This window comes from Oncorhynchus keta, chromosome 1 (assembly GCF_023373465.1).
Source record: "Oncorhynchus keta strain PuntledgeMale-10-30-2019 chromosome 1, Oket_V2, whole genome shotgun sequence".
Classification (NCBI taxonomy): Eukaryota; Metazoa; Chordata; class Actinopteri; order Salmoniformes; family Salmonidae; genus Oncorhynchus; species Oncorhynchus keta.
The window spans coordinates 25,185,325-25,207,840 of NC_068421.1; the positions used below are offsets into that span (position 1 = coordinate 25,185,325).

At 45.2% G+C, this 22,516-nt stretch overlaps 1 protein-coding gene across 2 annotated transcripts in view; it reads left to right on the forward strand.

Moving 5' to 3' along the window:
• Nucleotides 1–22,516, forward strand: part of vaspb (vasodilator stimulated phosphoprotein b) — a 35,454-nt gene that overhangs the window by 2,028 nt on the left and 10,910 nt on the right. For both annotated transcript variants that reach the window (XM_035795026.2, XM_035795190.2), the window contains exon 2: nt 21,264–21,435. In XM_035795026.2, the coding sequence (XP_035650919.1) occupies nt 21,264–21,435 (172 nt within the window). The remainder of the gene's footprint in view (nt 1–21,263; nt 21,436–22,516) is intronic.

The following is a 22,516-nucleotide window of genomic DNA, read 5'->3' on the forward strand; positions in this document are numbered from 1 at the left end:
CAGTCTTCATTAATGGCAGCTGGAGAATTCATTGTTATCAAAGTGACGCCTGCTGTGACTCGCTCCAGGTGTCTGGTACTAAATGACTCCCCCCTTGGGCTGGGCTAGCATACAGTAGACCTACACAGGACACCCTTCAAGTGGTTGTGAAACATGCCACATTTGATCTAACAAGTCATTCCATGCGCTGTGTTGAAACCAAATCAAATTCTATGTCACGTGCCAAATACAACAGGTGTAGTTAGACGTTATGGTGAAATGCTTACTTACCATGGTTGGAGCCAATTTGAATTGAAGACAGTCAATTTTGGAAGTAAACAGAAATTACAATTCAACAATGTACTTTTCAGTTTCTTGAGAAGTCTAACTTTTTATTTCAAAAGTTAAACAATTTCAGGATTTTAAATTCATATCACTTCCTGAATTGACTGCCTTCCATTTGAGTCAAGCCCAACACGGTTACTTACATCATATATACACAAGTAGATGGACACGTCTTCAAATGACTGGATTTGGCTATTTCAGCCACAACCGTTGCTGACAGGTATAAGATTGTATGGCTGTGTGCTCAATCTCCAGAGACAAACATTGGCAGTAGAATGGCCTTAATGAAGAGCTCAGTGACGTTCAACGTGGCACCGTCATAGGATGCTACCTTTCCAACAAGTCAGTTTGTCAATTTCTGCCCTGCTAAAGATGGCCCGGTCAACTGTAAGTGCTGTTATTGTGAAATGGAAACATCTAGGAGCAACAACTGCTCAACTGAGAAGTGGTAGTCCACACAAGCTCACAGAACGGGACCGCAGAGTGCTGAAGCGCATAACGTGTAAAAAATTGTCTGTCCTCGGTTGCAACACTCACTACCGAGTTCCAAACTGCCTCTTGAAGAACTGTTTGTCGGGAGCTTCATAAAATAGGTTTCCATGGCTGAGTAGCTGCTCACAAGCCTCAGATCACCATGCACAATGCCAAATGTCAGCTGGAGTGGTGTAAAGCTAGCCACCATTGGACTCTCTGGAGTGATGAATCACACTTCACCATCTGGCAGTCCGACGGACAAATCTGGGTTTTGGGGATCCAATCAAATTTTATGTCACATGCACCGAATACAGCAGGAGTAGATCTTAGAGTGAAATGCTTACTTACAAGCCCTTAACCAACAATGCGTTAAGAAAAAAGTGTTAAGTAAAAAATTGATAAATAGAAAATAAAAGTAACAAATAATTAAACAGCAGCAGTAAAATTAACAAGTGAGGCTATATACAGGGGGTACAGAGTCGATGTGCAGGGGCTTGGGTCAGTTGAGGTAATATGTACATGTAGGTAGAGTTAGTGACTATGCAAAGATTCTAAACAGAGAGTAGCAGCAGTGTAAAAGAGGGTTCTGGGTAGCCCTTTGATTAGCTGTTGAGGAGTCTTATGGCTTGAGGGTAGAAGCTGTTAAGAAGCCTTTTGGACCTCGAATTGGTGCACCTTTACCGCTTGCCATGCAGTAGCAGAGAGAACAGTCTATGACTAGGGTGGCTGGAGTCTTTAAATTTTTTGGGCCTTCCTCTGACACTGCCGAGTATATAGGTCCTGGATGGCAGGAAGCTTGGCCCCAGTGTAGTACTGGGCCGTATGCACTACCCTCTGTATTGCCTTGCGGTCCGAGGCCGAGCAGTTGCCATACCAGGCAGTGATGCAACCAGTCAGGATACTCTTGATGGTGCAGATGTAGAACCTTTTCTGCCGATCTGAGGACCTATGCCAAATATTTTCAGTCTCCTGAGGGGGAAAATACTTAGTCTTGTCCTCTTCACGACTGTCTTAGTGTGTTTGGACCATGTTAGTTTTGTTGGTGACGTGGACACCAAGGAATTTGAAGCTCTCAACCTGTTCCACTACAGCCCCGTTGATGAGGATGGGGGCGTACTCGGTCCTCCTTTTCCTGTAGTCCACAATCGTCTCCTTTGTCTTGATCACGTTGAGGGAGAGGTTGTTGTCCTGGCACCACATGACCAGGTCTCCGACCTCCTCCCTATAGGCTGTCTCATTGTTGTCGGTAATCAGGCCTACCACTGTTGTGTCGTTGGCAAACTTGATTGTGTTGGAGTCGTGCCTGGCCTTGCAGTCATGAGGGAACAGGGAGTACAGGAGGGGACTGAGCACGTACCCCTGAGGGGCCCCTGTGTTAAGGATCTGCATGGCGGATGTGTTGTTACCTACCCTTACCACCTGGGAGCGGCCCGTCAGGAAGTCCAGGATCCAGTTGCAGAGGGAGGTGTTTAAGGGTCCTTAGTTTAGTGATGAGCTTTAGTGATGAGCTTCGAGGGCATTATGGTCTTGAACGCTGAGATGATGCCAGGAGAACGCTACCTGCCCCAAAGCATAGTGGCAACTCTAAAGTTTGGTGGATGAGGAATAATGGGGCTGTTTTTCATGGTTCGGGCTAGGCCCCTTAGTTTCAGTGAAGGGAAATCATCTTAACTCTCAGCATACACTGACATTCTAGATGATTCTGTGCTCCCAACTTTCAGCATGATAATGTCCCTGTGCACAAAGTGAGGTCCATACAGAAATGGTTTGTCGAGATCTGTGTGGAAGAACTTGATTGACCTGCACAGAGCCCTGACCTCAACCCCATCAAACTCCTTTGGCATGAATTGGAACGCAGACTGCGAGACACTCACTAATGCTCTTGTGGCTGAATGGAAGCAAGTCCCCGCAGCAATGTTCCAACATTTAGTCGAAAGCCTTCCCAATAGAGTGGAGGCTCTTGTTGCATGCAAAGGGGGGACCAACTCCATATTAATGCCCATGATTTTGGAATGTGATGTTCAGTGAGCAGGTGTCCACATACCTTTGGTCATGTAAGGTGGCTCTTTCCCAATGACGCAGAGTTAAAGAAGAATAGAAAACACAATGAGGCTATATACAAGGAGTACCATTACTATATCAATAGGCAGGGATTTATTTATTTATTTCCCCTTTATTAAACCAAGTAGGCCAGTTGAGAACAAGTTCTCATGTACAACTACGACCTGGCCAAGATAAAGCAAAGCAGTGTGACAAAAACAACAGAGTTACACATAAACAAACGTACAGTCAATAACACAATAGAAACATCTATGTACAGTGTGTGCAAATGTAGGGAGGTAAGGCAATAAATAGGCCATGGAGGCGAAATAATTACAATTTAGTATTCACACCGGAGTGATAGATGTGCAGATGATGATGTGCAAGTAGAGATACTGGGGTGCAACATAGCAAGAGGATAGGTAACAATATGGGGATGAGGTAGTTGGGTGTGATATGTACAGGTACAGTGATCAGTAAGCTGCTCTGACAGCTGATGCTTAAAGTTAGAGAGAGAGATATGACTCCAGCTTTATGATTTTTGCAATTCGTTCTAGTCATTGGCAGCAGAGAACTAGAAGGAAAGGCGGCCAAAGGCAGTGTTGGTTTTAAGTGACTAGGCAACAGGATATACTACACTGGACTGGCAGGTGGCCTCGTGGTTAGAGAGTTGGACTAGTAACCGAAAGGTTGCAAGATCAAATCCCTGACCTGACAAGGTAAAAATCTGTCATTCTGCCCCTGAACAAGGCAGTTAACCAGCTGTTTCTAGGCTGTTAGTGAAAGTAAGAATTTGTTCATAACTGACTTGCCTAGTTAAATAAAGGTAAAAAATATACTGTATGTCTACAACAGCTCTCACCAGTTTGACATTTTCCCCTTTCACTCTCTCCACACTGAGCAAAAAAAAATATTTTTTTCTTCAACATTTTAGTCATTTAGCAGACACTCTTCTCCAGAGAGACTTACAGGAGCAATTAGGGTTAAATGTCTTGCTCGATTACTGGCCCAACTCTCTTAACCGCTAGGCTACCTGGCGCCTTGTGTGTTTAGAGTAATAAAAGGCTGCTCTCATCAGTTTTTAAAATGTTCCCCTTTCACTCTCCATGCTGAGCACATGTAGTATTGATCTACTTAAAAGCAAGAACACCGATTTCTGACTCACCTACAGTCTCCTTTTATTTCTCTCACATCATTCTTTGTCTGCCTGACTGTATTGAAATGAGCTATGGAGGCCTGACTGGAAGGGCTATGGAGGCCTGACTGGAAGGGCTATATGGAGGCCTGACTGGAAGGGCTATATGGAGGCCTGACTGGAAGGGCTATATGGAGGCCTGACTGGAAGGGCTATATGGAGGCCTGACTGGAAGGGCTATATGGAGGCCTGACTGGAAGGGCTATATGGAGGCCTGACTGGAAGGGCTATATGGAGGCCTGACTGGAAGGGCTATATGGAGGCCTGACTGGAAGGGCTATATGGAGGCCTGACTGGAAGGGCTATATGGAGGCCTGACTGGAAGGGCTATATGGAGGCCTGACTGGAAGGGCTATATGGAGGCCTGACTGGAAGGGCTATATGGAGGCCTGACTGGAAGGGCTATATGGAGGCCTGACTGGAAGGGCTATATGGAGGCCTGACTGGAAGGGCTATATGGAGGCCTGACTGGAAGGGCTATATGGAGGCCTGACTGGAAGGGCTATATGGAGGCCTGACTGGAAGGGCTATGGAGAGGCCTGACTGGAAGGGCTATGGAGAGGCCTGACTGGAAGCCGGTGCCTAGTGTAGACTCACAGGGAGGGTATTCCACTTGCTACCCTCCCGTCCCCCCTCTACCATCATCAGTGATATTTTGACCCTGTGACCCCTGGTTGAAGAGTCAGGAGCTATTATGCCTGATGTTTAGGTGTTTGTCTAACTTTGTCTCTGTTTGACACAGTCATTAGTAACATTCATTGCCTTAATCATGTAGTTAAGAATTGTATGGCACAACGTCGTTGTGTATTTGTCATCACTAATCATTTGGTGTATGTCAGTATGGTGATTTTAATGTAAGCTATTTCCATAATTCCTTTGTTCATGAAAGTACATTCAGGTGGGTTCCCTGTGCAAAAATCATTGGGATTCTCCCTCACCACAATGAGATGTGTGTGATTAGTATTCACCAAAAAATAATTTGTGCATCATTTATACATTAACACTGAATGTCGCTGTGGCCGAGCAATCTGTGCCATGCATTATCACAAGCTCTTCCATTTAACGCTACTGGCCTTTTATGTCAACACCTGATCACCACTGCCCCATAACAATTTACCCCCATCGGTGCTCCTTGTTCTAGGGCAAATAAATAGGCCTTTATGTGGGGGCCTGCCTTGGGATTAGAAGCAGTGCACAATGTACAAAACCTTCTATTGTCTCAATAGTGCCAAATCCAGTTTCCTTGGTGGTTGTTGTAGGTTCTATTACTAAGCATCTAGATTACAATATCCCCCTCCTTGTTCAGAGGTGTTACTCAAACGTATACAATCTAGGCGTCTGTAGAATGGTGGGTAGGGCATGGTAAACCGGAAGCAACAATAGGGCTTTGTTCATTGCCACTGACAAAAGAATCCTCTACAACCTCCTATAGCATGGTACTCTGACGGTGAATCAAACGCGCGAGTCATATAATTAGGTACACCTCTCAATTCTATGAAATTGCGCAAACGCCAAACATATCGCAGTGTGTTGGGATAGCACTTAGCTCTGGAGCCTGCATCCTTGCTGGCTCGGTCCTAGTGGCTAACGGAGGATCTAATTAGCCGCTACTCCCTCAGGTTTGGGACACTTGTGCATATAGTGGAGGCGCGAGGGGAATGAGCAAATGGAGGGTCGAGGGTAAGGGGTGATTTGGGATTCAGCCTGACACTCCCATATTTACCATTTAAGTTCCTTCCTTCCACCCTAGCTAGTATCTTTCCACACACCCATATCCCTCATTCCCAACGCTCCCAGTTTCTCCTTTTAAATCCCATGTAGTGCTGCAGCTGATCCATGTAAATGCTGTAGGTCAGGAGGAAACTGTGCTTTCACAGAGCCACTGTTGTCTCTGGAACAACAGTCATCATATTCTCCTTCTGGTTCCCTGGGCAGCTCCAGGCCTTGGTTGGCTTTGTCTCAACAAGCCCAGGGTATCGGCATAGCTACACAGGGTACAAATTGCACCGTCACTGTGGAGCTGTAGGTGAGCGACTAACCACTAGGCATTGGATACCATAGAATTAGGACCTAGAATAGTCATTTAATAGGATCTCTATGTTGGATACTCTAAAAGTGGTTGCTGGCCATGGTTGAGACAGGCTGGGTCTTGTTGCAGTAGCCATGCTGTAATGATTTAATGCATGGTCAGCAAAGGCTGCCATTTCTCCTTCCTTCTCTTTCTCTCCATTCATAACTCTCTCTTCCTCCCTAGGCAAATATTAATGTCTAGTGATTCACTGTTGTTCTGAATATGATTGCTAATGGGCACACAAACACACACACAGAGTAGGTTTAGAAGAGTGCCACTCCATAATGTGGCATAATGGGCGTCTGTGGAGAACGGTTTTATAGTGACAACCATCTCACTCTCTCTGTCATGTCTACTGACTTTCCCCTACAGCCATACATGAGGATGCTGAGAGTGCATTGACTGGATAAAAGCTATGTTTTGGTTGGAAAATGTATATTGAGGCTCAAGCGATGCCACTGTGGGTTAAATAGATTGGGCATCAAAAACTATTTCCTGCATGGGTGACATTTTTGTGAATGATTAGCGTAGCGACTAATCTTGTTTACCGAAACTATCAGCTTTTGTGATATCGCGGGACTGGTTGCCTCTTCAGAGCTCCCAGTTGGGTCTCTCTGTCTGATAATATCTATGTTGAATAATTCTAGGTTTTAGTCATTTGGATACCTTTTCAATGGGTAGTGAATTCATGTATCGTCTCAATGGGCTGTAACTGTAGAAATGACCACCTCATTCAAAAGGTAGACTTACTGATCCTCGATCCATTGCTTCCTTTTCAAGTTATAAGCATGTTCATGCATGAACTTTAGTGACCACGAGGCAAGTTGAACCGTTTTGAAGACACCGTGCATACCATCAAAGAGTAGGACAGCAACATTTGATAGATACATGATTTGATTGTGTACCAAAGATGAAAATGAGACTTCCTGTGTCTTCACCAACTTTGACCTGTTTTGAGGATCGTGATAAAGGAATTTCCACTACTACTACTACTCAGCATCTATACTGAACAAAAATATGAATGCAACAATTTTCAAAGATTTTACTGAGCTACAGTTCAAAAAAGGAAATCAGTCAATTGAAAAACATTTTAGGCCCTAATCTATGTATTTCACACGAATGGGCAGGGGTGCAGCCATGGGTGGGCCTGGGAGCGCGTAGTCCTACCCACTTGCGGGCCAGTCCTACCCACTTTTACATTTTTTTTATTTTATCTTTATTTAACTAGGCAAGTCAATTAAGAACAAATTCTTATTTTCAATGACGGCCTAGGAACAGTGGGTTAACTGCCTTGTTCAGGGGCAGAACGACACATTTTTACCTTGTCAGCTCGGGGAGTCGATCTTGCAACCTTTCGGCTACTAGTCCAACGCTATAACCACTAGACTACCTGCCACCCCACTTGCGGGCCAGGCCCACCCACTGGGGAGCCAAGCCCAGCCAATCTGAAATATGTTTTTTTTTTTACCAACAAAAGGGCTTTATTACAGACAGGAATACTCCTCCGATTCTTCAGCTGTCCGGGTGGCCGGTCTCAGACGATCCATCAGGTGACGAAGCCGTATGTGGAGGTCTTGGGCTGGATGTCCTGCCAAATTCTCTAAAATGATGTTGGGAGTTGGCTTATGGTAGAGAAATGAACATTAACATCTCTGGCAACAGCTTTGGTGGACATTCCTGCAGTCAGCATGCCAATGGCACGCTCCCTCAACTTGAGACATCTCTCGCATTGTGTTTGACAAAACTGGACATTTTAGAGTGCCGTTTTATTGTCCCCAGCACAAGGTGCACCTGTGTAATTACCATGCTGTTTAATCAGCTTATTGATATACCACACCTGTCAGGCAAAATCTTGGCAAAGTAGAAATTCTCACTGACAGGGACTTCCACAATATTTGAGATGCTTTTTGTGCGTATGGAACATTTCAGGGATCTATTATTTCAGGTCATGAAACCAACACTTTAAATGTTATATTTTTGTTCAGTGAAATATATAGCTAATGCAAAGTGTCAAGCCAGAGGCATGCAGCACTCACAGACCTTCATAACAGTGAGTTATCAACTCAATATAGATTATATCCTTCCTCGCTCCCTCTTTTGTGCACGGTGGGCACAGTTTCATACCCATAGCATATTCTCTGGAGATGTGGACATAGTTACGTGTCTGGACAACAGATAGGGAGAGGGTGGGGAGGTTCTCTTCATCTCTCACCCCCTAATGAGGGGGATCTACCCCGAGGGGGTTTGCCTCCTCCTCTGCCTCCTTAGCTTCTCAGGGAGGATACGCTTCGACATGTAAAAGGAATTAAGCGAACGCAGAGAGGAGAGCGATGATTCGATGGTCCAAATAAGGGCATAGTGAGTGGCAGTCACAATCCCCCCCCCATAGCGCTTCAGGAGCTGGAATGCTGCTTTTGCTCCTCGGCCTCTTTCAAGTGGTCAGAGGCCTGGCCCAGACAGCCAGGGAACGTTTCCACAACGTTGGAGAGACCTATTCCAGAGAAACTCAGGCACCGATGAGTCAGCACACAAAGAATGCTGACGCAAAGAATGCTGAGTGGTTTGAACTTGACTGAGAAAGTGAGAGAGTTGGTGCATAAGAGTTTGAGGCGGAACATAAGAGACGGAGAACGAGAGTCCGACACCTTCAGAGAGAGAGAGAGAGAGAGACAGGAAAAAAAAGATGGCCAGCGTGTGTGGCTGACGGGGGAGAGACTAAAGGCAGTATCCTAAAGTCTGTGTTTATAGCATGCTAGGACCTGTGTGAGGGAGCAGGCACGTGGAAGGGAGGTAGACGGAGAGAAGGATAGAGTTAGGAAAGTTATCAGCAGTAGGCCAAGGATTACCACAGGGGCCCTGGTCCTCCTCAATCTTTAGTCTGGGGCTTCAGTAGTCAGCCAGTCGCTCCATATGGTTAGCCTCTTATAAATACCTGTACTTCAAGGGGCTGATCCATCAGTACAACTGTTTATTTGAACAGCATTAAATTACTTAGGCTGAAGAGGATGCTCTGTATTTTTGTATTTGAGAGATTAACACTACTTGTTATTCAGTGAAGTTACTGTCTGTGTCCCACTGTGTGTCAGTGTCACTTGGGCCAGGGGTATCACTGAGTCTGATGTCACTGACAGCCCTGTACCTGGCTGGAGGGAAAGTTCATTGAGGACAATACTGTCAGATGACACTGGTAACTTTAACTTCAATTTTTGCCTCATAACTAATGCAATTGTCTTTATGTTTTTGTACATAAACTGGATAAGAGGTCACACGGTTGGTCACCTATGCCCCTGTCGTTTGTGTGTGTGTGTACTCACCTGGTGGTGCTAGAGAGTCCCAGGTTGTGCGCTGTATCCTAGAGAGACAGGACCGGGTTATTTCTACTCTGCTTTTAAGAATGTGTGATATCGGTATCTGCATCATCATCTACAACATGGAACTGTGGTCTATATTTTTATCAAGGCTGAGAGGGGGAGTTAGCGTTGCTTTACTTTTCATTTTTTTAGCTCTCACTTCAAAGTAGATGTTTTAAAGTGGGCTGAGAGGGAAGAGGACCTATGAGTGAAATAACATTTGTTCACATTTCCAACAGGTGTGAAGTCCTCCTGAGATCTGAATAAACTGAACTGCGATGCCTTTTATTCATTCCCTTTAGTCATGTTCAATATGACTGATGATTTACGACTCAAACTCTTATCTTTGGAAACATGTCATTCTTTTGGAGTAGAGCACAGTTATTGATTTGTATAGCGCAATACCGATTTTTGTATTGATCTGTTGATGTGATGTGCTATACTGGACAGTTTGTCTGGCATGAATGACCACAAGGCACAATGGCAGGACATGGCAAGCACATAACATACTTTTGTATAGATAGTGTATGTGGACACCCCTTCAAATTAGTGGATTCAGCGATTTCAGCCACACCTGTTGCTAACAGGTGTATAAAGTCAGGTACACAGCCATGCAATCTCCATAGACAAACATTGGCAGTAGAATGGCCTTACTGAAGAGCTCATTGACTTTCAACATGACACTGTCATAGAATGCCACCTTTCCAACAAGTCAGTTTGTCAATTTTTGCCCTGCAAGAGCTGCCCTGGTCTACTGTATGTGCTGTTATTGTGAAATGGAAACGATTTAACATGCACATTTGAAAAAAAGCACTGTCGTTGCACCAATGTACCTAACCATAAACATCAATGTCTTTCTTTAAAATCTGCTAACAGGAATTTCTTTTAACTAGGGAAATTGTGTCACTTGTCTTTCGTTCCGTGCAAGCAGTCCGTGTATATGCAGCAGTTTGGGCCACCTGGCTCGTTGCGAAGTCCATTTTTTTCCTAACAAAGACCGTAGTTCATTTGTCAGAATTGTACATAATTATGACATAACAGCAATATTTAGACTTATGGATGCCACCCATTAGATAAAATACGGAACGGTTCCGTATTTCACTGAAAGAATAAACGTTTTGTTTTTGAAATGATAGTTTACGGATTTTACCATATTAAAATATAATAATAATATATGCCATTTAGCAGACGCTTTTATCCAAAGAGACTTACAGTCATGTGTGCATACATTCTACGTATGGGTGGTCCCGGGAATCGAACCCACTACCCTGGCGTTACAAGCGCCATGCTCTACCAACTGTGCTACAGAAGGACCATTAATTACCTAAGGCTTGTATTTCTGTGTGTTATGTTATAATTAAGTCAATGATTTGATATTTGATAGAGCAGTCTGACTGAGCGGTGGTAGGCAGCAGCAGGCTCGTAAGCATTCATTCAAACAGCGCTTTCGTGCGTTTGCCAGCAGCTCTTCGCGTGCTTCAAGCATTGAGCTGTTTATGACTTCAAGCCTATCAACTCCCGCAATTAGGCTGGTGTAATCGATGTGAAATGGCTAGCTAGTTAGTGGGTTGCGCACTAATAGCGTTTCAATCGTTGACGTCACTCGCTCTGGGACCTTGAAGTAGTTGTTCCCTTTGCTCTGCAAGGGCCGCGGCTTTTGTGGAGAGATGGGTAACGATGCTTCGAGGGTGGCTGTTGTCAATGTGTTCCTGTTTCGAGGCGAGGAGAGGGACAGAAGCTATACTGTTACACTGACAATACTAAAGTGCCTATAAGAACATTCAATAGTCAAAGGTATATGGAATACAAATGGTAGAGAGAAATAGTCCTATAATTCCTATAATAACTACAACCTAAAACTTCTTACCTGGGAATATTGAAGACTCATGTTAAAAGGAACTACCAGCTTTCATATGTTCTCATGTTCTGAGCAAGACAACTTAAACGTTAGCTTGTTTAACATGGCACATATTGCGCTTTTACTTTCTTCTCCAACACTTTGTTTTTGCATTATTTAAACCAAATTGAACATGTTTCATTATTTATTTGAGGCTAAATACATTTACATTTAAGTCATTTAGCAGACGCTCTTATCCAGAGCGACTTACAAATTGGTGCATTCACCTTATGACATCCAGTGGAACAGCCACTTTACAATAGTGCATCTAAATCTTTTAAGGGGGGTGAGAAGGATTACTTTATCCTATCCTAGGTATTCCTTAAAGAGGTGGGGTTTCAGGTGTCTCCGGAAGGTGGTGATTGACTCCGCTGTCCTGGCGTCGTGAGGGAGTGTGTTCCACCATTGGGGAGCCAGAGCAGCGAACAGTTTTGACTGGGCTGAGCGGGAACTGTACTTCCTCAGTGGTAGGGAGGCGAGCAGGCCAGAGGTGGATGAACGCAGTGCCCTTGTTTGGGTGTAGGGCCTGATCAGAGCCTGGAGGTACTAAGGTGCCGTTCCCCTCACAGCTCCGTAGGCAAGCACCATGGTCTTGTAGCGGATGCGAGCTTCAACTGGAAGCCAGTGGAGAGAGCGGAGGAGCGGGGTGACGTGAGAGAACTTGGGAAGGTTGAACACCAGACGGGCTGCGGCGTTCTGGATGAGTTGTAGGGGTTTAATGGCACAGGCAGGGAGCCCAGCCAACAGCGAGTTGCAGTAATCCAGACGGGAGATGACAAGTGCCTGGATTAGGACCTGCGCCGCTTCCTGTGTGAGGCAGGGTCGTACTCTGCGGATGTTGTAGAGCATGAACCTACAGGAACGGGCCACCGCCTTGATGTTAGTTGAGAACGACAGGGTGTTGTCCAGGATCACGCCAAGGTTCTTAGCGCTCTGGGAGGAGGACACAATGGAGTTGTCAACCGTGATGGCGAGATCATGGAACGGGCAGTCCTTCCCCGGGAGGAAGAGCAGCTCCGTCTTGCCGAGGTTCAGCTTGAGGTGGTGATCCGTCATCCACACTGATATGTCTGCCAGACATGCAGAGATGCGATTCGCCACCTGGTCATCAGAAGGGGAAAAGGAGAAGATTAATTGTGTGTCGTCTGCATAGCAATGATAGGAGAGACCATGTGAGGTTATGACAGAGCCAAGTGACTTGGTGTATAGCGAGAATAGGAGAGGGCCTAGAACAGAGCCCTGGGGGACACCAGTGGTGAGAGCGCGTGGTGAGGAGACAGATTCTCGCCACGCCACCTGGTAGGAGCGACCTGTCAGGTAGGACGCAATCCAGGCATGGGCCGCGCCGGAGATGCCCAACTCGGAGAGGGTGGAGAGGAGGATCTGATGGTTCACAGTATCGAAGGCAGCCGATAGGTCTAGAAGGATGAGAGCAGAGGAGAGAGAGTTAGCTTTAGCAGTGCGGAGCGCCTCCGTGATACAGAGAAGAGCAGTCTCAGTTGAATGACTAGTCTTGAAACCTGACTGATTTGGATCAAGAAGGTCATTCTGAGAGAGATAGCGGGAGAGCTGGCCAAGGACGGCACTTTCAAGAGTTTTGGAGAGAAAAGAAAGAAGGGATACTGGTCTGTAGTTGTTGACATCGGAGGGATCGAGTGTAGGTTTTTTCAGAAGGGGTGCAACTCTCGCTCTCTTGAGGACGGAAGGGACGAGCCAGCGGTCAGGGATGAGTTGATGAGCGAGGTGAGGTAAGGGAGAAGGTCTCCGGAAATGGTCTGGAGAAGAGAGGAGGGGATAGGGTCGAGCGGGCAGGTTGTTGGGCGGCCGGCCGTCACAAGACGCAAGATTTCATCTGGAGAGAGAGGGGAGAAAGAGGTCAGAGCACAGGGTAGGGCAGTGTGAGCAGAACCAGCAGTGTCGTTTGACTTAGCAAACGAGGATCGGATGTCGTCGACCTTCTTTTCAAAATGGTTGACGAAGTCATCTGCAGAGAGGGAGGAGGGGGAGGGGGAGGAGGATTCAGGAGGGAGGAGAAGGTGGCAAAGAGCTTCCTAGGGTTAGAGGCAGATGCTTGGAATTTAGAGTGGTAGAAAGTGGCTTTAGCAGCAGAGACAGAGGAGGAAAATGTAGAGAGGAGGGAGCGAAAGGATGCCAGGTCCGCAGGGAGGCGAGTTTTCCTCCATTTCCGCTCGGCTGCCCGGAGCCCTGTTCTGTGAGCTCGCAATGAGTCGCCGAGCCACGGAGCGGGAGGGGAGGACCGAGCCGGCCTGGAAGATAGGGGACATAGAGTCAAAGGATGCAGAAAGGGTGGAGAGGAGGGTTGAGGAGGCAGAATCAGGAGATAGGTTTGAGCAGAGGGAAGAGATGATAGGATGGAAGAGGAGAGAGTAGCGGGGGAGAGAGAGCGAAGGTTGGGACGGCGCGATACCATCCGAGTAGGGGCAGTGTGGGAAGTGTTGGATGAGAGCGAGAGGGAAAAGGATACAAGGTAGTGGTCGGAGACTTGGAGGGGAGTTGCAATGAGGTTAGTGGAAGAACAGCATCTAGTAAAGATGAGGTCGAGCGTATTGCCTGCCTTGTGAGTAGGGGGGGAAGGTGAGAGGGTGAGGTCAAAAGAGGAAAGGCGTGGAAAGAAGGAGGCAGAGAGGAATGAGTCAAAGGTAGACGTGGGGAGGTTAAAAGTCGCCCAGAACTGTGAGAGGTGAGCCGTCCTCAGGAAAGGAGCTTATCAAGACATCAAGCTCATTGATGAACTCTCCGAGGGGACCTGGAGGGCGATAAATGATAAGGATGTTAAGCTTGAAAGGGCTGGTAACTGTGACAGCATGAAATTCAAAGGAGGCGATAGACAGATGGGTAAGGGGAGAAAGAGAGAATGACCACTTGGGAGAGATGAGGATCCCGGTGCCACCACCCCGCTGACCAGAAGCTCTCGGGGTGTGCGAGAACACGTGGGCGGACGAAGAGAGAGCAGTAGGAGTAGCAGTGTTATCTGTGGTGATCCATGTTTCCGTCAGTGCCAAGAAGTCGAGGGACTGGAGGGAGGCATAGGCTGAGATGAACTCTGCCTTGTTGGCCGCAGATCGGCAGTTCCGGAGACCTGGAATTCCACGTGGGTCGTGCGCGCTGGGACCACCAGATTAGGGTGGCCGCGGCCACGCGGTGTGGAGCGTTTGTATGGTCTGTGCAGATAAATAGATAAATAGATTTTATTGATGTATTAAATTAAGTAAAAATAAGTGCTCATTCAGTATTGTTGTAATTGTCATTATTATAAATAAATTGACTGATTTTTATTATTATTATTTTTTTTTTAAATCGGTATCAGCTTTTTTTGGTCCTCCAATAATCGCTATCACTGTTGAAAAATCATAATCGGTCGACCTCTAGTTGCAACAGTTCTGCCTCTAGAAGCAATGTCAGCACAATAACTGTTTCTTTGGGAGCTTCATAAAATGGGTTTCCATGGCAGAGCAGCCTCACACAAGCCTAAGATCACCATGCGCATTATATAACCTCCTTATTGTTTATTTAGTAAATATTTTCTTGACTCCATTGTTGGTTAAGGGCTTGTAAGGAAGCATTTCACGGCCAGGTCTACACCTGTTTTTTATTTGGCACATTTGACAAATAAAAGTGTTGGCTGGAGTGGTGTAAAGCTTGCTGCCAATGAACTGTGGAGCAGACCAACAAATGAATCTGTAGTTGGCGGATGCCAGGAGAACGCTACCTACCTGAATGCAGAGTGCCAATTGTAAAGTTTGGTGGAGGAGGAATAATGGTCTAGGGCTGTGTTTCATTGTTCGGACTAGGCCCCTTAGTTCAAGTGAAGGGAAATCTTATGCTACAGCATATTTCCTGTTTCAGCATGACAATGCCCCCATGCACAAAGCGAGGTCCATACAGAAATGGTTTGTCGAGATCGGTGTGGAAGAACTTGACTGGCCTGCACAGAGCCCTGACCTAAACTCCATCAAGCACATTTGGCATGAATTGGAACGCCGATTGCGAGCCAGGCCAAATCACCCAACATCAGTGCTCAACCTCACTAGTGCTCTTGTGGCTGAATGGAAGCAAGTCCCTGCAGCAATGTTCTAATATCTATTGGAAAGCCTTCCCAGAAGAGTGGAGGCTGTTGTAGCAGCAAAGGGAGGACCAACTCCATATTAATGACCATGATTTTAGAATGAGATGTTCGAGTGTCCACATACTTTTGGTAATATAGTGTATAAGTGTCCAACATCTTCTGCCAGATTAACAGAGAGATAGAAGGCCAAAGTGGAACAAGTGGAGGGAAATTGTTTAGCGGAGGGGGCTTGAGTCCAAAAAAACGTAGACTGATTTAACTGGTAGCCTAAGTATGAACGCAGTGATGAAGAAGAGGATTGAGGGATTAAGAGGGACGATGGGGGCCAGATGTGGAGACTAAGGAGAGGGGGAGGAAGAAATAAGGAGTGTGGAGAAGCATGGTGGGATGGCCTGGTAAACAGAGCGGGAGAGCCACTGGACCTGACTGTACTTGTCAGTACAAGCTCTGAGCAAAGCCTTATACAGACATTTCTTAGAGCGTGTGCCCCAGTCGTGCGCTGCAGTTTCCTGTTAACCCCTCACTGACTGAGAAACTATAGGCTCCCGTTCCGGCTCCAAATGTCAGTGTTGACTAACTTGGAGTTTCTGTCTTTTTATTTTAATTCTCAGCTAAACTTGGCCTTTGAGTTTGGTTTATTGGTTCTCCTGTAGGCGTTGTCTGTCTGTATTCAGGCCATAAACTTATCTTAATGTTATTATCATAATGTTATCAGTTAGGTTGCTAGGAGCATGTAATTTGTCATCTTGACAGACAGGATATTTTCATAACCTTTGCATGCAAGAGCACTTGGTTATGATTTTAACATGTGCAGTAGCCACAGCTAATGTTTCAAGGGTATGTGAAAATTCCTCAGATTAAAACTGAAAATGACCATTGCCTGGTTGAGTTATCTTAAGGTTAAGCCAGTGACCTATTGGCTCTCACAGTCCATTCTCACAGGTTAAATGAACTAGTCAGCTAGTTAACACTTAGCTTAACTACTAGTCTAGACTCTTAGCTAACCTTCGAGGACTGCATTATATGTGTTTTTTGGACACTGTCACAGGAATAGGTTGTTTATGGCATTTATTGTTCATGGTTCATTCAGAAGCTAACGTGTGAAAAACGTGTGTCCATGTAGCATCCTGCCAACCTCTCGGACTCTGTCGACGTATGCACACACATGGAGTCTCAATATCTGTAGATGTATCAATAATTCACTCCTCACTCTGTCCTCCTGAGCCTATGCTTTCTCTCATATTAAAAATGCATTTGTTTCCCAGTCCTTTTCTCTGTACCTTCCCAGTTAGCAGCAGCCCTCACCACTCTATACCTGGGTGGGTCACGTTCACTGAAAACAAATGTGAGAGAACCTTTTGAAATAGAATATTGGCATACTTGCTGGATAAGTTCAGCTGGCACCTCTGTTTCTGTGCTTACTGACCACAATCCACGACTCTCTTTCCTCACACCATTATGTCCCCAGCCAGGGACATCTTCATTTTTATTTTTCCATCTATTAACTTCTTTCTTCACCTACCTTACCTACCAAGCATTAGGGTCAACAGTGAGCACATCAGTGTGTAAACTTGAAAGGGTGTGCGTTTGTGTGTGTGTTCACTAGTCAGGCTGAGTCAACCCTTATTAGGCATTGCTGGGAGCAAGAGGTGGGCTGTGGCTACAGAGCTGTGTCACAGGAAGCAAGAGATTGTATCATGGGATGGATGGATGGATGGAGGGAGAGGAGAGGAGGAGTGGGGAAAAGAGATTGATAAAGAAAATGAGTCTGCTCTTCTTGGTTCTCTCTAGACTCCACTTTGGCAAAAAGACCATTGGCTACACGTACTGCAATGTGAACGTATCATGTCTGGACCGATGCCTCCGGAGGTAGTTGTGTTTACACTGCCCTGCACTATCTCCTTGACACAACTCATACCGGACAAATTGTTATAGCATAGCAATGTTTTTGAAACGTATAGACGTTTCACTTATGTTTCTTTAGGTTTTACCTGATATTGTAGTAACAGCCAGTTACATCTGAAATTGTTTCAATTGCTTTTACCTCAGTGACTTCCATGATATAGATAGAACAAACCAGGCTTCATTTTAAGGTATCTTTTAATATGGTACCTAGTGTCAGCCTAAGAGCTCCAAATAGTTATTGTTCAGCAAAACATCAGCATTAAGCTACAGCCAGCACGTTTTACTTAATTATTCAGAAATTATACTGAACAAAAATATAAATGCAACAATTTCAAAGATTTTTCTGAGTTACACTTCATATAAGGAAATCAGTCAATTATTTTCTTTTTCACATGACCGGGAATCTGTTGGTCACAGGTACCTTAACATTTAAAAGAAAATCTGTATCTGGTGTGACCACCATTTGCCTCATGCAGCACGACATGTCTTCTTCACATAGAGTTGATCAGACTATTGATTGTGGTCTGTGGAATGTTGTCCCACTTCTCTTCAATGGGGCCCAATGTCGTGCCATTCATCCGCTGCCAACACCTCATGTTTCAGCATAATGCACGGCTCCATGTTTCAAGGGTCTGTACACAGTTCCTGGAAGCTGAAAATGACCCAGTTCTTCCATGGCCATACTCACCAGACATGTCACCCGTTGAGCATGTTTGGGATGCTTTGGATCAACGTGTAAGACAGCGTGTTCCAGTTCCTGCCAATATCAAGCAACTTTGCACAGCCGTTTCCTGAAGTTAGCATGCCAATTGCACGCTCCTTCAACTTGAGACATCTGTGACACTTTTTATTCACTCCATTTTATTTAGCTAGCTAGCTTTCTAGCTAACGTTTCCTAGCTGTTTAGCCTATATTATGACATGAGTGACATCGTTCGATAACATAACTGTACTTTTAAATTTGTTTTTGAGAGGTAAACGTACATTACTGATATGCTAACATTACTTGATCATGAAGCATGTTGTTCGCTTTAGACTGTTCTCTCTGCTTCCGCATGGCAAGCGGTACCGGAGCATCAAGTCTGACACCAACAGGCTCCTAAACAGCTTCTATCCCCAAGCCATAAGACTGCTATATAGCTAATAAAATGACTACATAGACTATCTGCATTGACCCTCCTATTTAATTTTTATACTGTCTCTATGCACATTCTACACACTTACTCACCACGACCAACACACACATACACACACACACACCGCTCCTCAGACTCATCTCTCGTAGTTGGAATAGGGACTCTGTCACTCACTCACTCAGCCTGTCTGAAGGTCAGGGACTTCCTTTATGTGTGACTAGGGGAGTGTGTGAACCTTGATATGAGCCAGAGTATCGGGGTGGCCCTCACTATCTGTCTGTCATTGTCACCATGTCTGGCTCTAGTCAGTAACACTTGCCTGTCATTGTCACCATGTCTGGCTCTAGTCGGTAACACTTGTCTGTCAGTGCCACTGCACATAAGCCTACTTGCATAACACTGCAGTCCTCTCCTATTGATTGGTTTGAATTTCCAGTAGTCTCTAAAATGTGTTTACTTTCTCTTAAAGACCAGGGGCTGCGAAATGCCAAGGTTTCTATTAGCTGGTACATTTCCCTAAGAACAGGTTGGCCAGTTGTATTGCTTCTTTAATCAGTACAACAGTTTTCAGCTGTGCTAACATAATTGCAAAAGGGTTTTCTAATGATCAATTAGCCTTTTAAAATGATAAACTTGGATTAGCTAACGCAACGTGCCATTGGATCACAGGAGTGATGGTGGCTGATAATGGGCCTCTACTCCTATATAGATATTCCATAAAAAATCTGCCGTTTCCAGCTATAATAGTCATTTGCAACATTAACAATGTCTACACTGTATTTCTGTTCAATTTGAGGTTATTTTAATAGACAAAAAATGTGCTTCTCTTTCAAAAACGAGGACATTTCTAAGTGGCGGTAGTGGTCTAAGCTGGTTCGACTCCTTAATTAGCCATTTCATTTTTTTGTTACACAAAAAGAGTGCCTTTTGCATCCCTGTTGATTTTTTTACATTTTAGCCCCTTTTCTCACCAATTGTTAGTAGTTACTATCTTGTCTCATCGCTACAACTCTCGTACGGGCTCGGGAGAGACGAAGGTCGAAAGCCATGCGTCCTCCGAAACACAACCCAACCAAGCCGCACTGCTTCTTAATACAGCGCGCATCCAACCCGGAAGCCAGCCGCACCAATGTGTCGGAGGAAACACTGTGCACCTGGCGACCTGGTTAGCATGCGTTGCGCCCAGCACGCCACAGGAGTTGCTAATGCGCGATGAGCCAAGGATATCCCTACCGGCCAAACCGGACGACGCTAGGCCAATTGTGCCTCGCCCCAAGGACCTCCCGGTCGCGGCAGACTGTGAAGGAGCCTGGGCGCGAACCCAGAGTCTCTGGTGGCACAGCTAGACCACTGTGCCACCCAGGAGGCCCCACTGTTGATATTTTAAGTAGAAATTGTGAACCAATATTGAATTTTAAAAGCCTGTTATATATATTTTTTAAAGTGCATTTTAATATAGACCACATGGAGAATTCAATAGATATGAATAAAGACTTGTTAAAGTGCCAAAATTCTTCATTTTGACATGTCCCTCTTTGACATCTATGAAGATTTTAACCCACTTAACCCCAACATTTTCAGCATTGTAAAGCCCTAGTTATTTTGTTTTGACAAAGATTATTATTTACTTCAGCTGGTTCGACTCTTTTTGGCCGTTTTTCTGGTGTTTTGTGGTGGGAAAATAAGTGGGTCGAGTGTAACACGTCAACCCTATTACCCATAGATAGACAGGCTAAAAATATTTTAGCAATTTATACATTTTTGTGAAGCTTGCATTCGATTGCCACTCCCTGTTGCACACAAGTTTCCATTCCCCCGTCACAAGAAGATTCAGGGCTGATTTAAGATGAAATTGTCAACCCTGTTACTTTATTTGGCACTTACTACCTTTTTATCATGTTGAAATCTAAAGTAACATTTTTTTTCACCAAGTTACACTTCTCAAAAGGCGCTGACTTGGTGGAACGATCCTACCGCCTCTTTTTATATTTATTTAACTAGGCAAGTCAGTTAAGAACAAATTCTTATTTTCAATGACAGCCTGGGAACAGTGGGTTCACTGCCTGTTCAGGGGCAGATTTTTTTGTTTTACCTTTTCAGCTCGGGGATTTGATCTTGCGACCTATCGGCTACTAGTCTAACACTCTAACCACTAGGCTACCTGCTGCCCCGTGTCTCTCGTCTGTCTCTCCTACTCTTCCTCCATCGCTTCCCTCACAATGTCTCTCTCTTTCATACATGCACTAACATCTGGTAAATGCATCTGCATATTCTCACAATATACATGTCAAGGGAGGACCTAAACTTAGAGTATACACTCACAGGCGTATAAATGGCCTGTTGATTATGCTGAAGAGACACCATTCATTATGTTGTATTACCTGTTGCTCCCTCCCTTCATTAAGAGTGTATTGAGTTGGCTTGCATCAGTGCTCGGGGGTCCATTGACAGCCATAGTGTGACAGTGGCTGGGTGAGTTTGAACAGAGCAACTGGACGATTGCCTGTATGGACTGGCTCAACTCTCAAGCATGTCTTGTTTATGGCAGCATGTGACCTAGCTCATTTTTATGATTCTTTCTCCCTCTCTTCTCCGCCCCCTCTCTTCCTACCCTGCTGTCCTCCACTATACTTTCCCCTGGTTCCCTCCTTCTCCATTATTAGCCCCTCTCCCAACACCATCCCTTCTTCCCTTACTCCTGGCCCCCCTTTCTCTCTCTAGCTCTCTATCTATTCAACTCCAAGCTTTTTTTGCATAATAAATAATTCCACTGTCTCTCCTTTAGTGAGTCCAGTATCTGCCAGGCTCGAGCCACGGTGATGATCTATGATGATGGGAATAAGATGTGGCTCCCGGCAGGAACAGGGTCTCAGGCCTTCAGCAGGGTCCAGATCTACCACAACCCCTCCACTAACGCCTTCAGAGTGGTGGGACGCAAGATGCAGACAGATCAACAGGTAGAGTGCGTGTGTGTCTATATGTACAGTATCTATGACAATGGGTTTTAGTATGTGTGCATGCTTGTTTCACTGATTGTGTGTGTGTTTGGTCTTGTGTGATGTTGTACATCATCAACAGCTTCAAACTTCTAGTACCAACAAGCCCGGCCAGCTGGAGAACTGTGAATCAGCCCTTTATCCACCTATGGCCATGCGCAGGCAGGCTAATGCCCACTAACCACTTATGTGACGCAAGCACAAACACCCTACCCCAGGTTCTATGTGCTGGTTCAAAGAGCTGTGTTCTGTCTCCTGTAGTTCCCCCATCAGGGCCAACAGGCTAGTACAGTCCTGGGTGAGACCAATCAATACTTACATCTCCTGTACTGTCACAACTTTAACAATGGAACAAGACAAACAGCACTATATATACTGAACAAATGTATAAACACAACATATAAAGTCTTGGTCCCATGTTTCATGAGCTGAAATAAAAGATCCCAGACATTTTCCACATTCACAAAAAAGCTTTTTTCTCTCCAATTCTGTGCACAAATATTTTTACATCACTGCTAGTGAGCATGTCTCCTTTGCCAAGATAATCCATCCACCTGTGGAGTGGTAAATCAAGAAGCTGATTAAACTGAATGATCATTACACAGGTGCACCTAGTGCTCGGGACAATAAAAGGCCATTCTAAAATGTGCAGTTTTATCACGCAACACAATGCCACAGTTGTTTCAAGTTTTGAGGGAGTGTGCAATTGGCATGCTGACTGCAGGAATGTCCATCAGAGCTGTTGCAAGATCATTTTGTTAATTTCTCTACCATAAGAGAATTTGGCAGTACATCCAGTACATCCAACCAGCCTCATAACCACAACAGCCTATGACCTCCACGTTCGGCTTCTTCACTTGTGGGATCGTCTGAGACCAGTCACCCGGACAGCTGATGAAACTGAGTATTTCTGTCTGTAATAAAGCCCTTTTGTGGGGGAAAAACTAATTCCTATTGGCAGCATGCCCTCCAAGGCCCACTCATGACTGCACCCCTGCCCTGTCATGTGAAATGCATAGATCAGGGTCTAATGAATTTATTT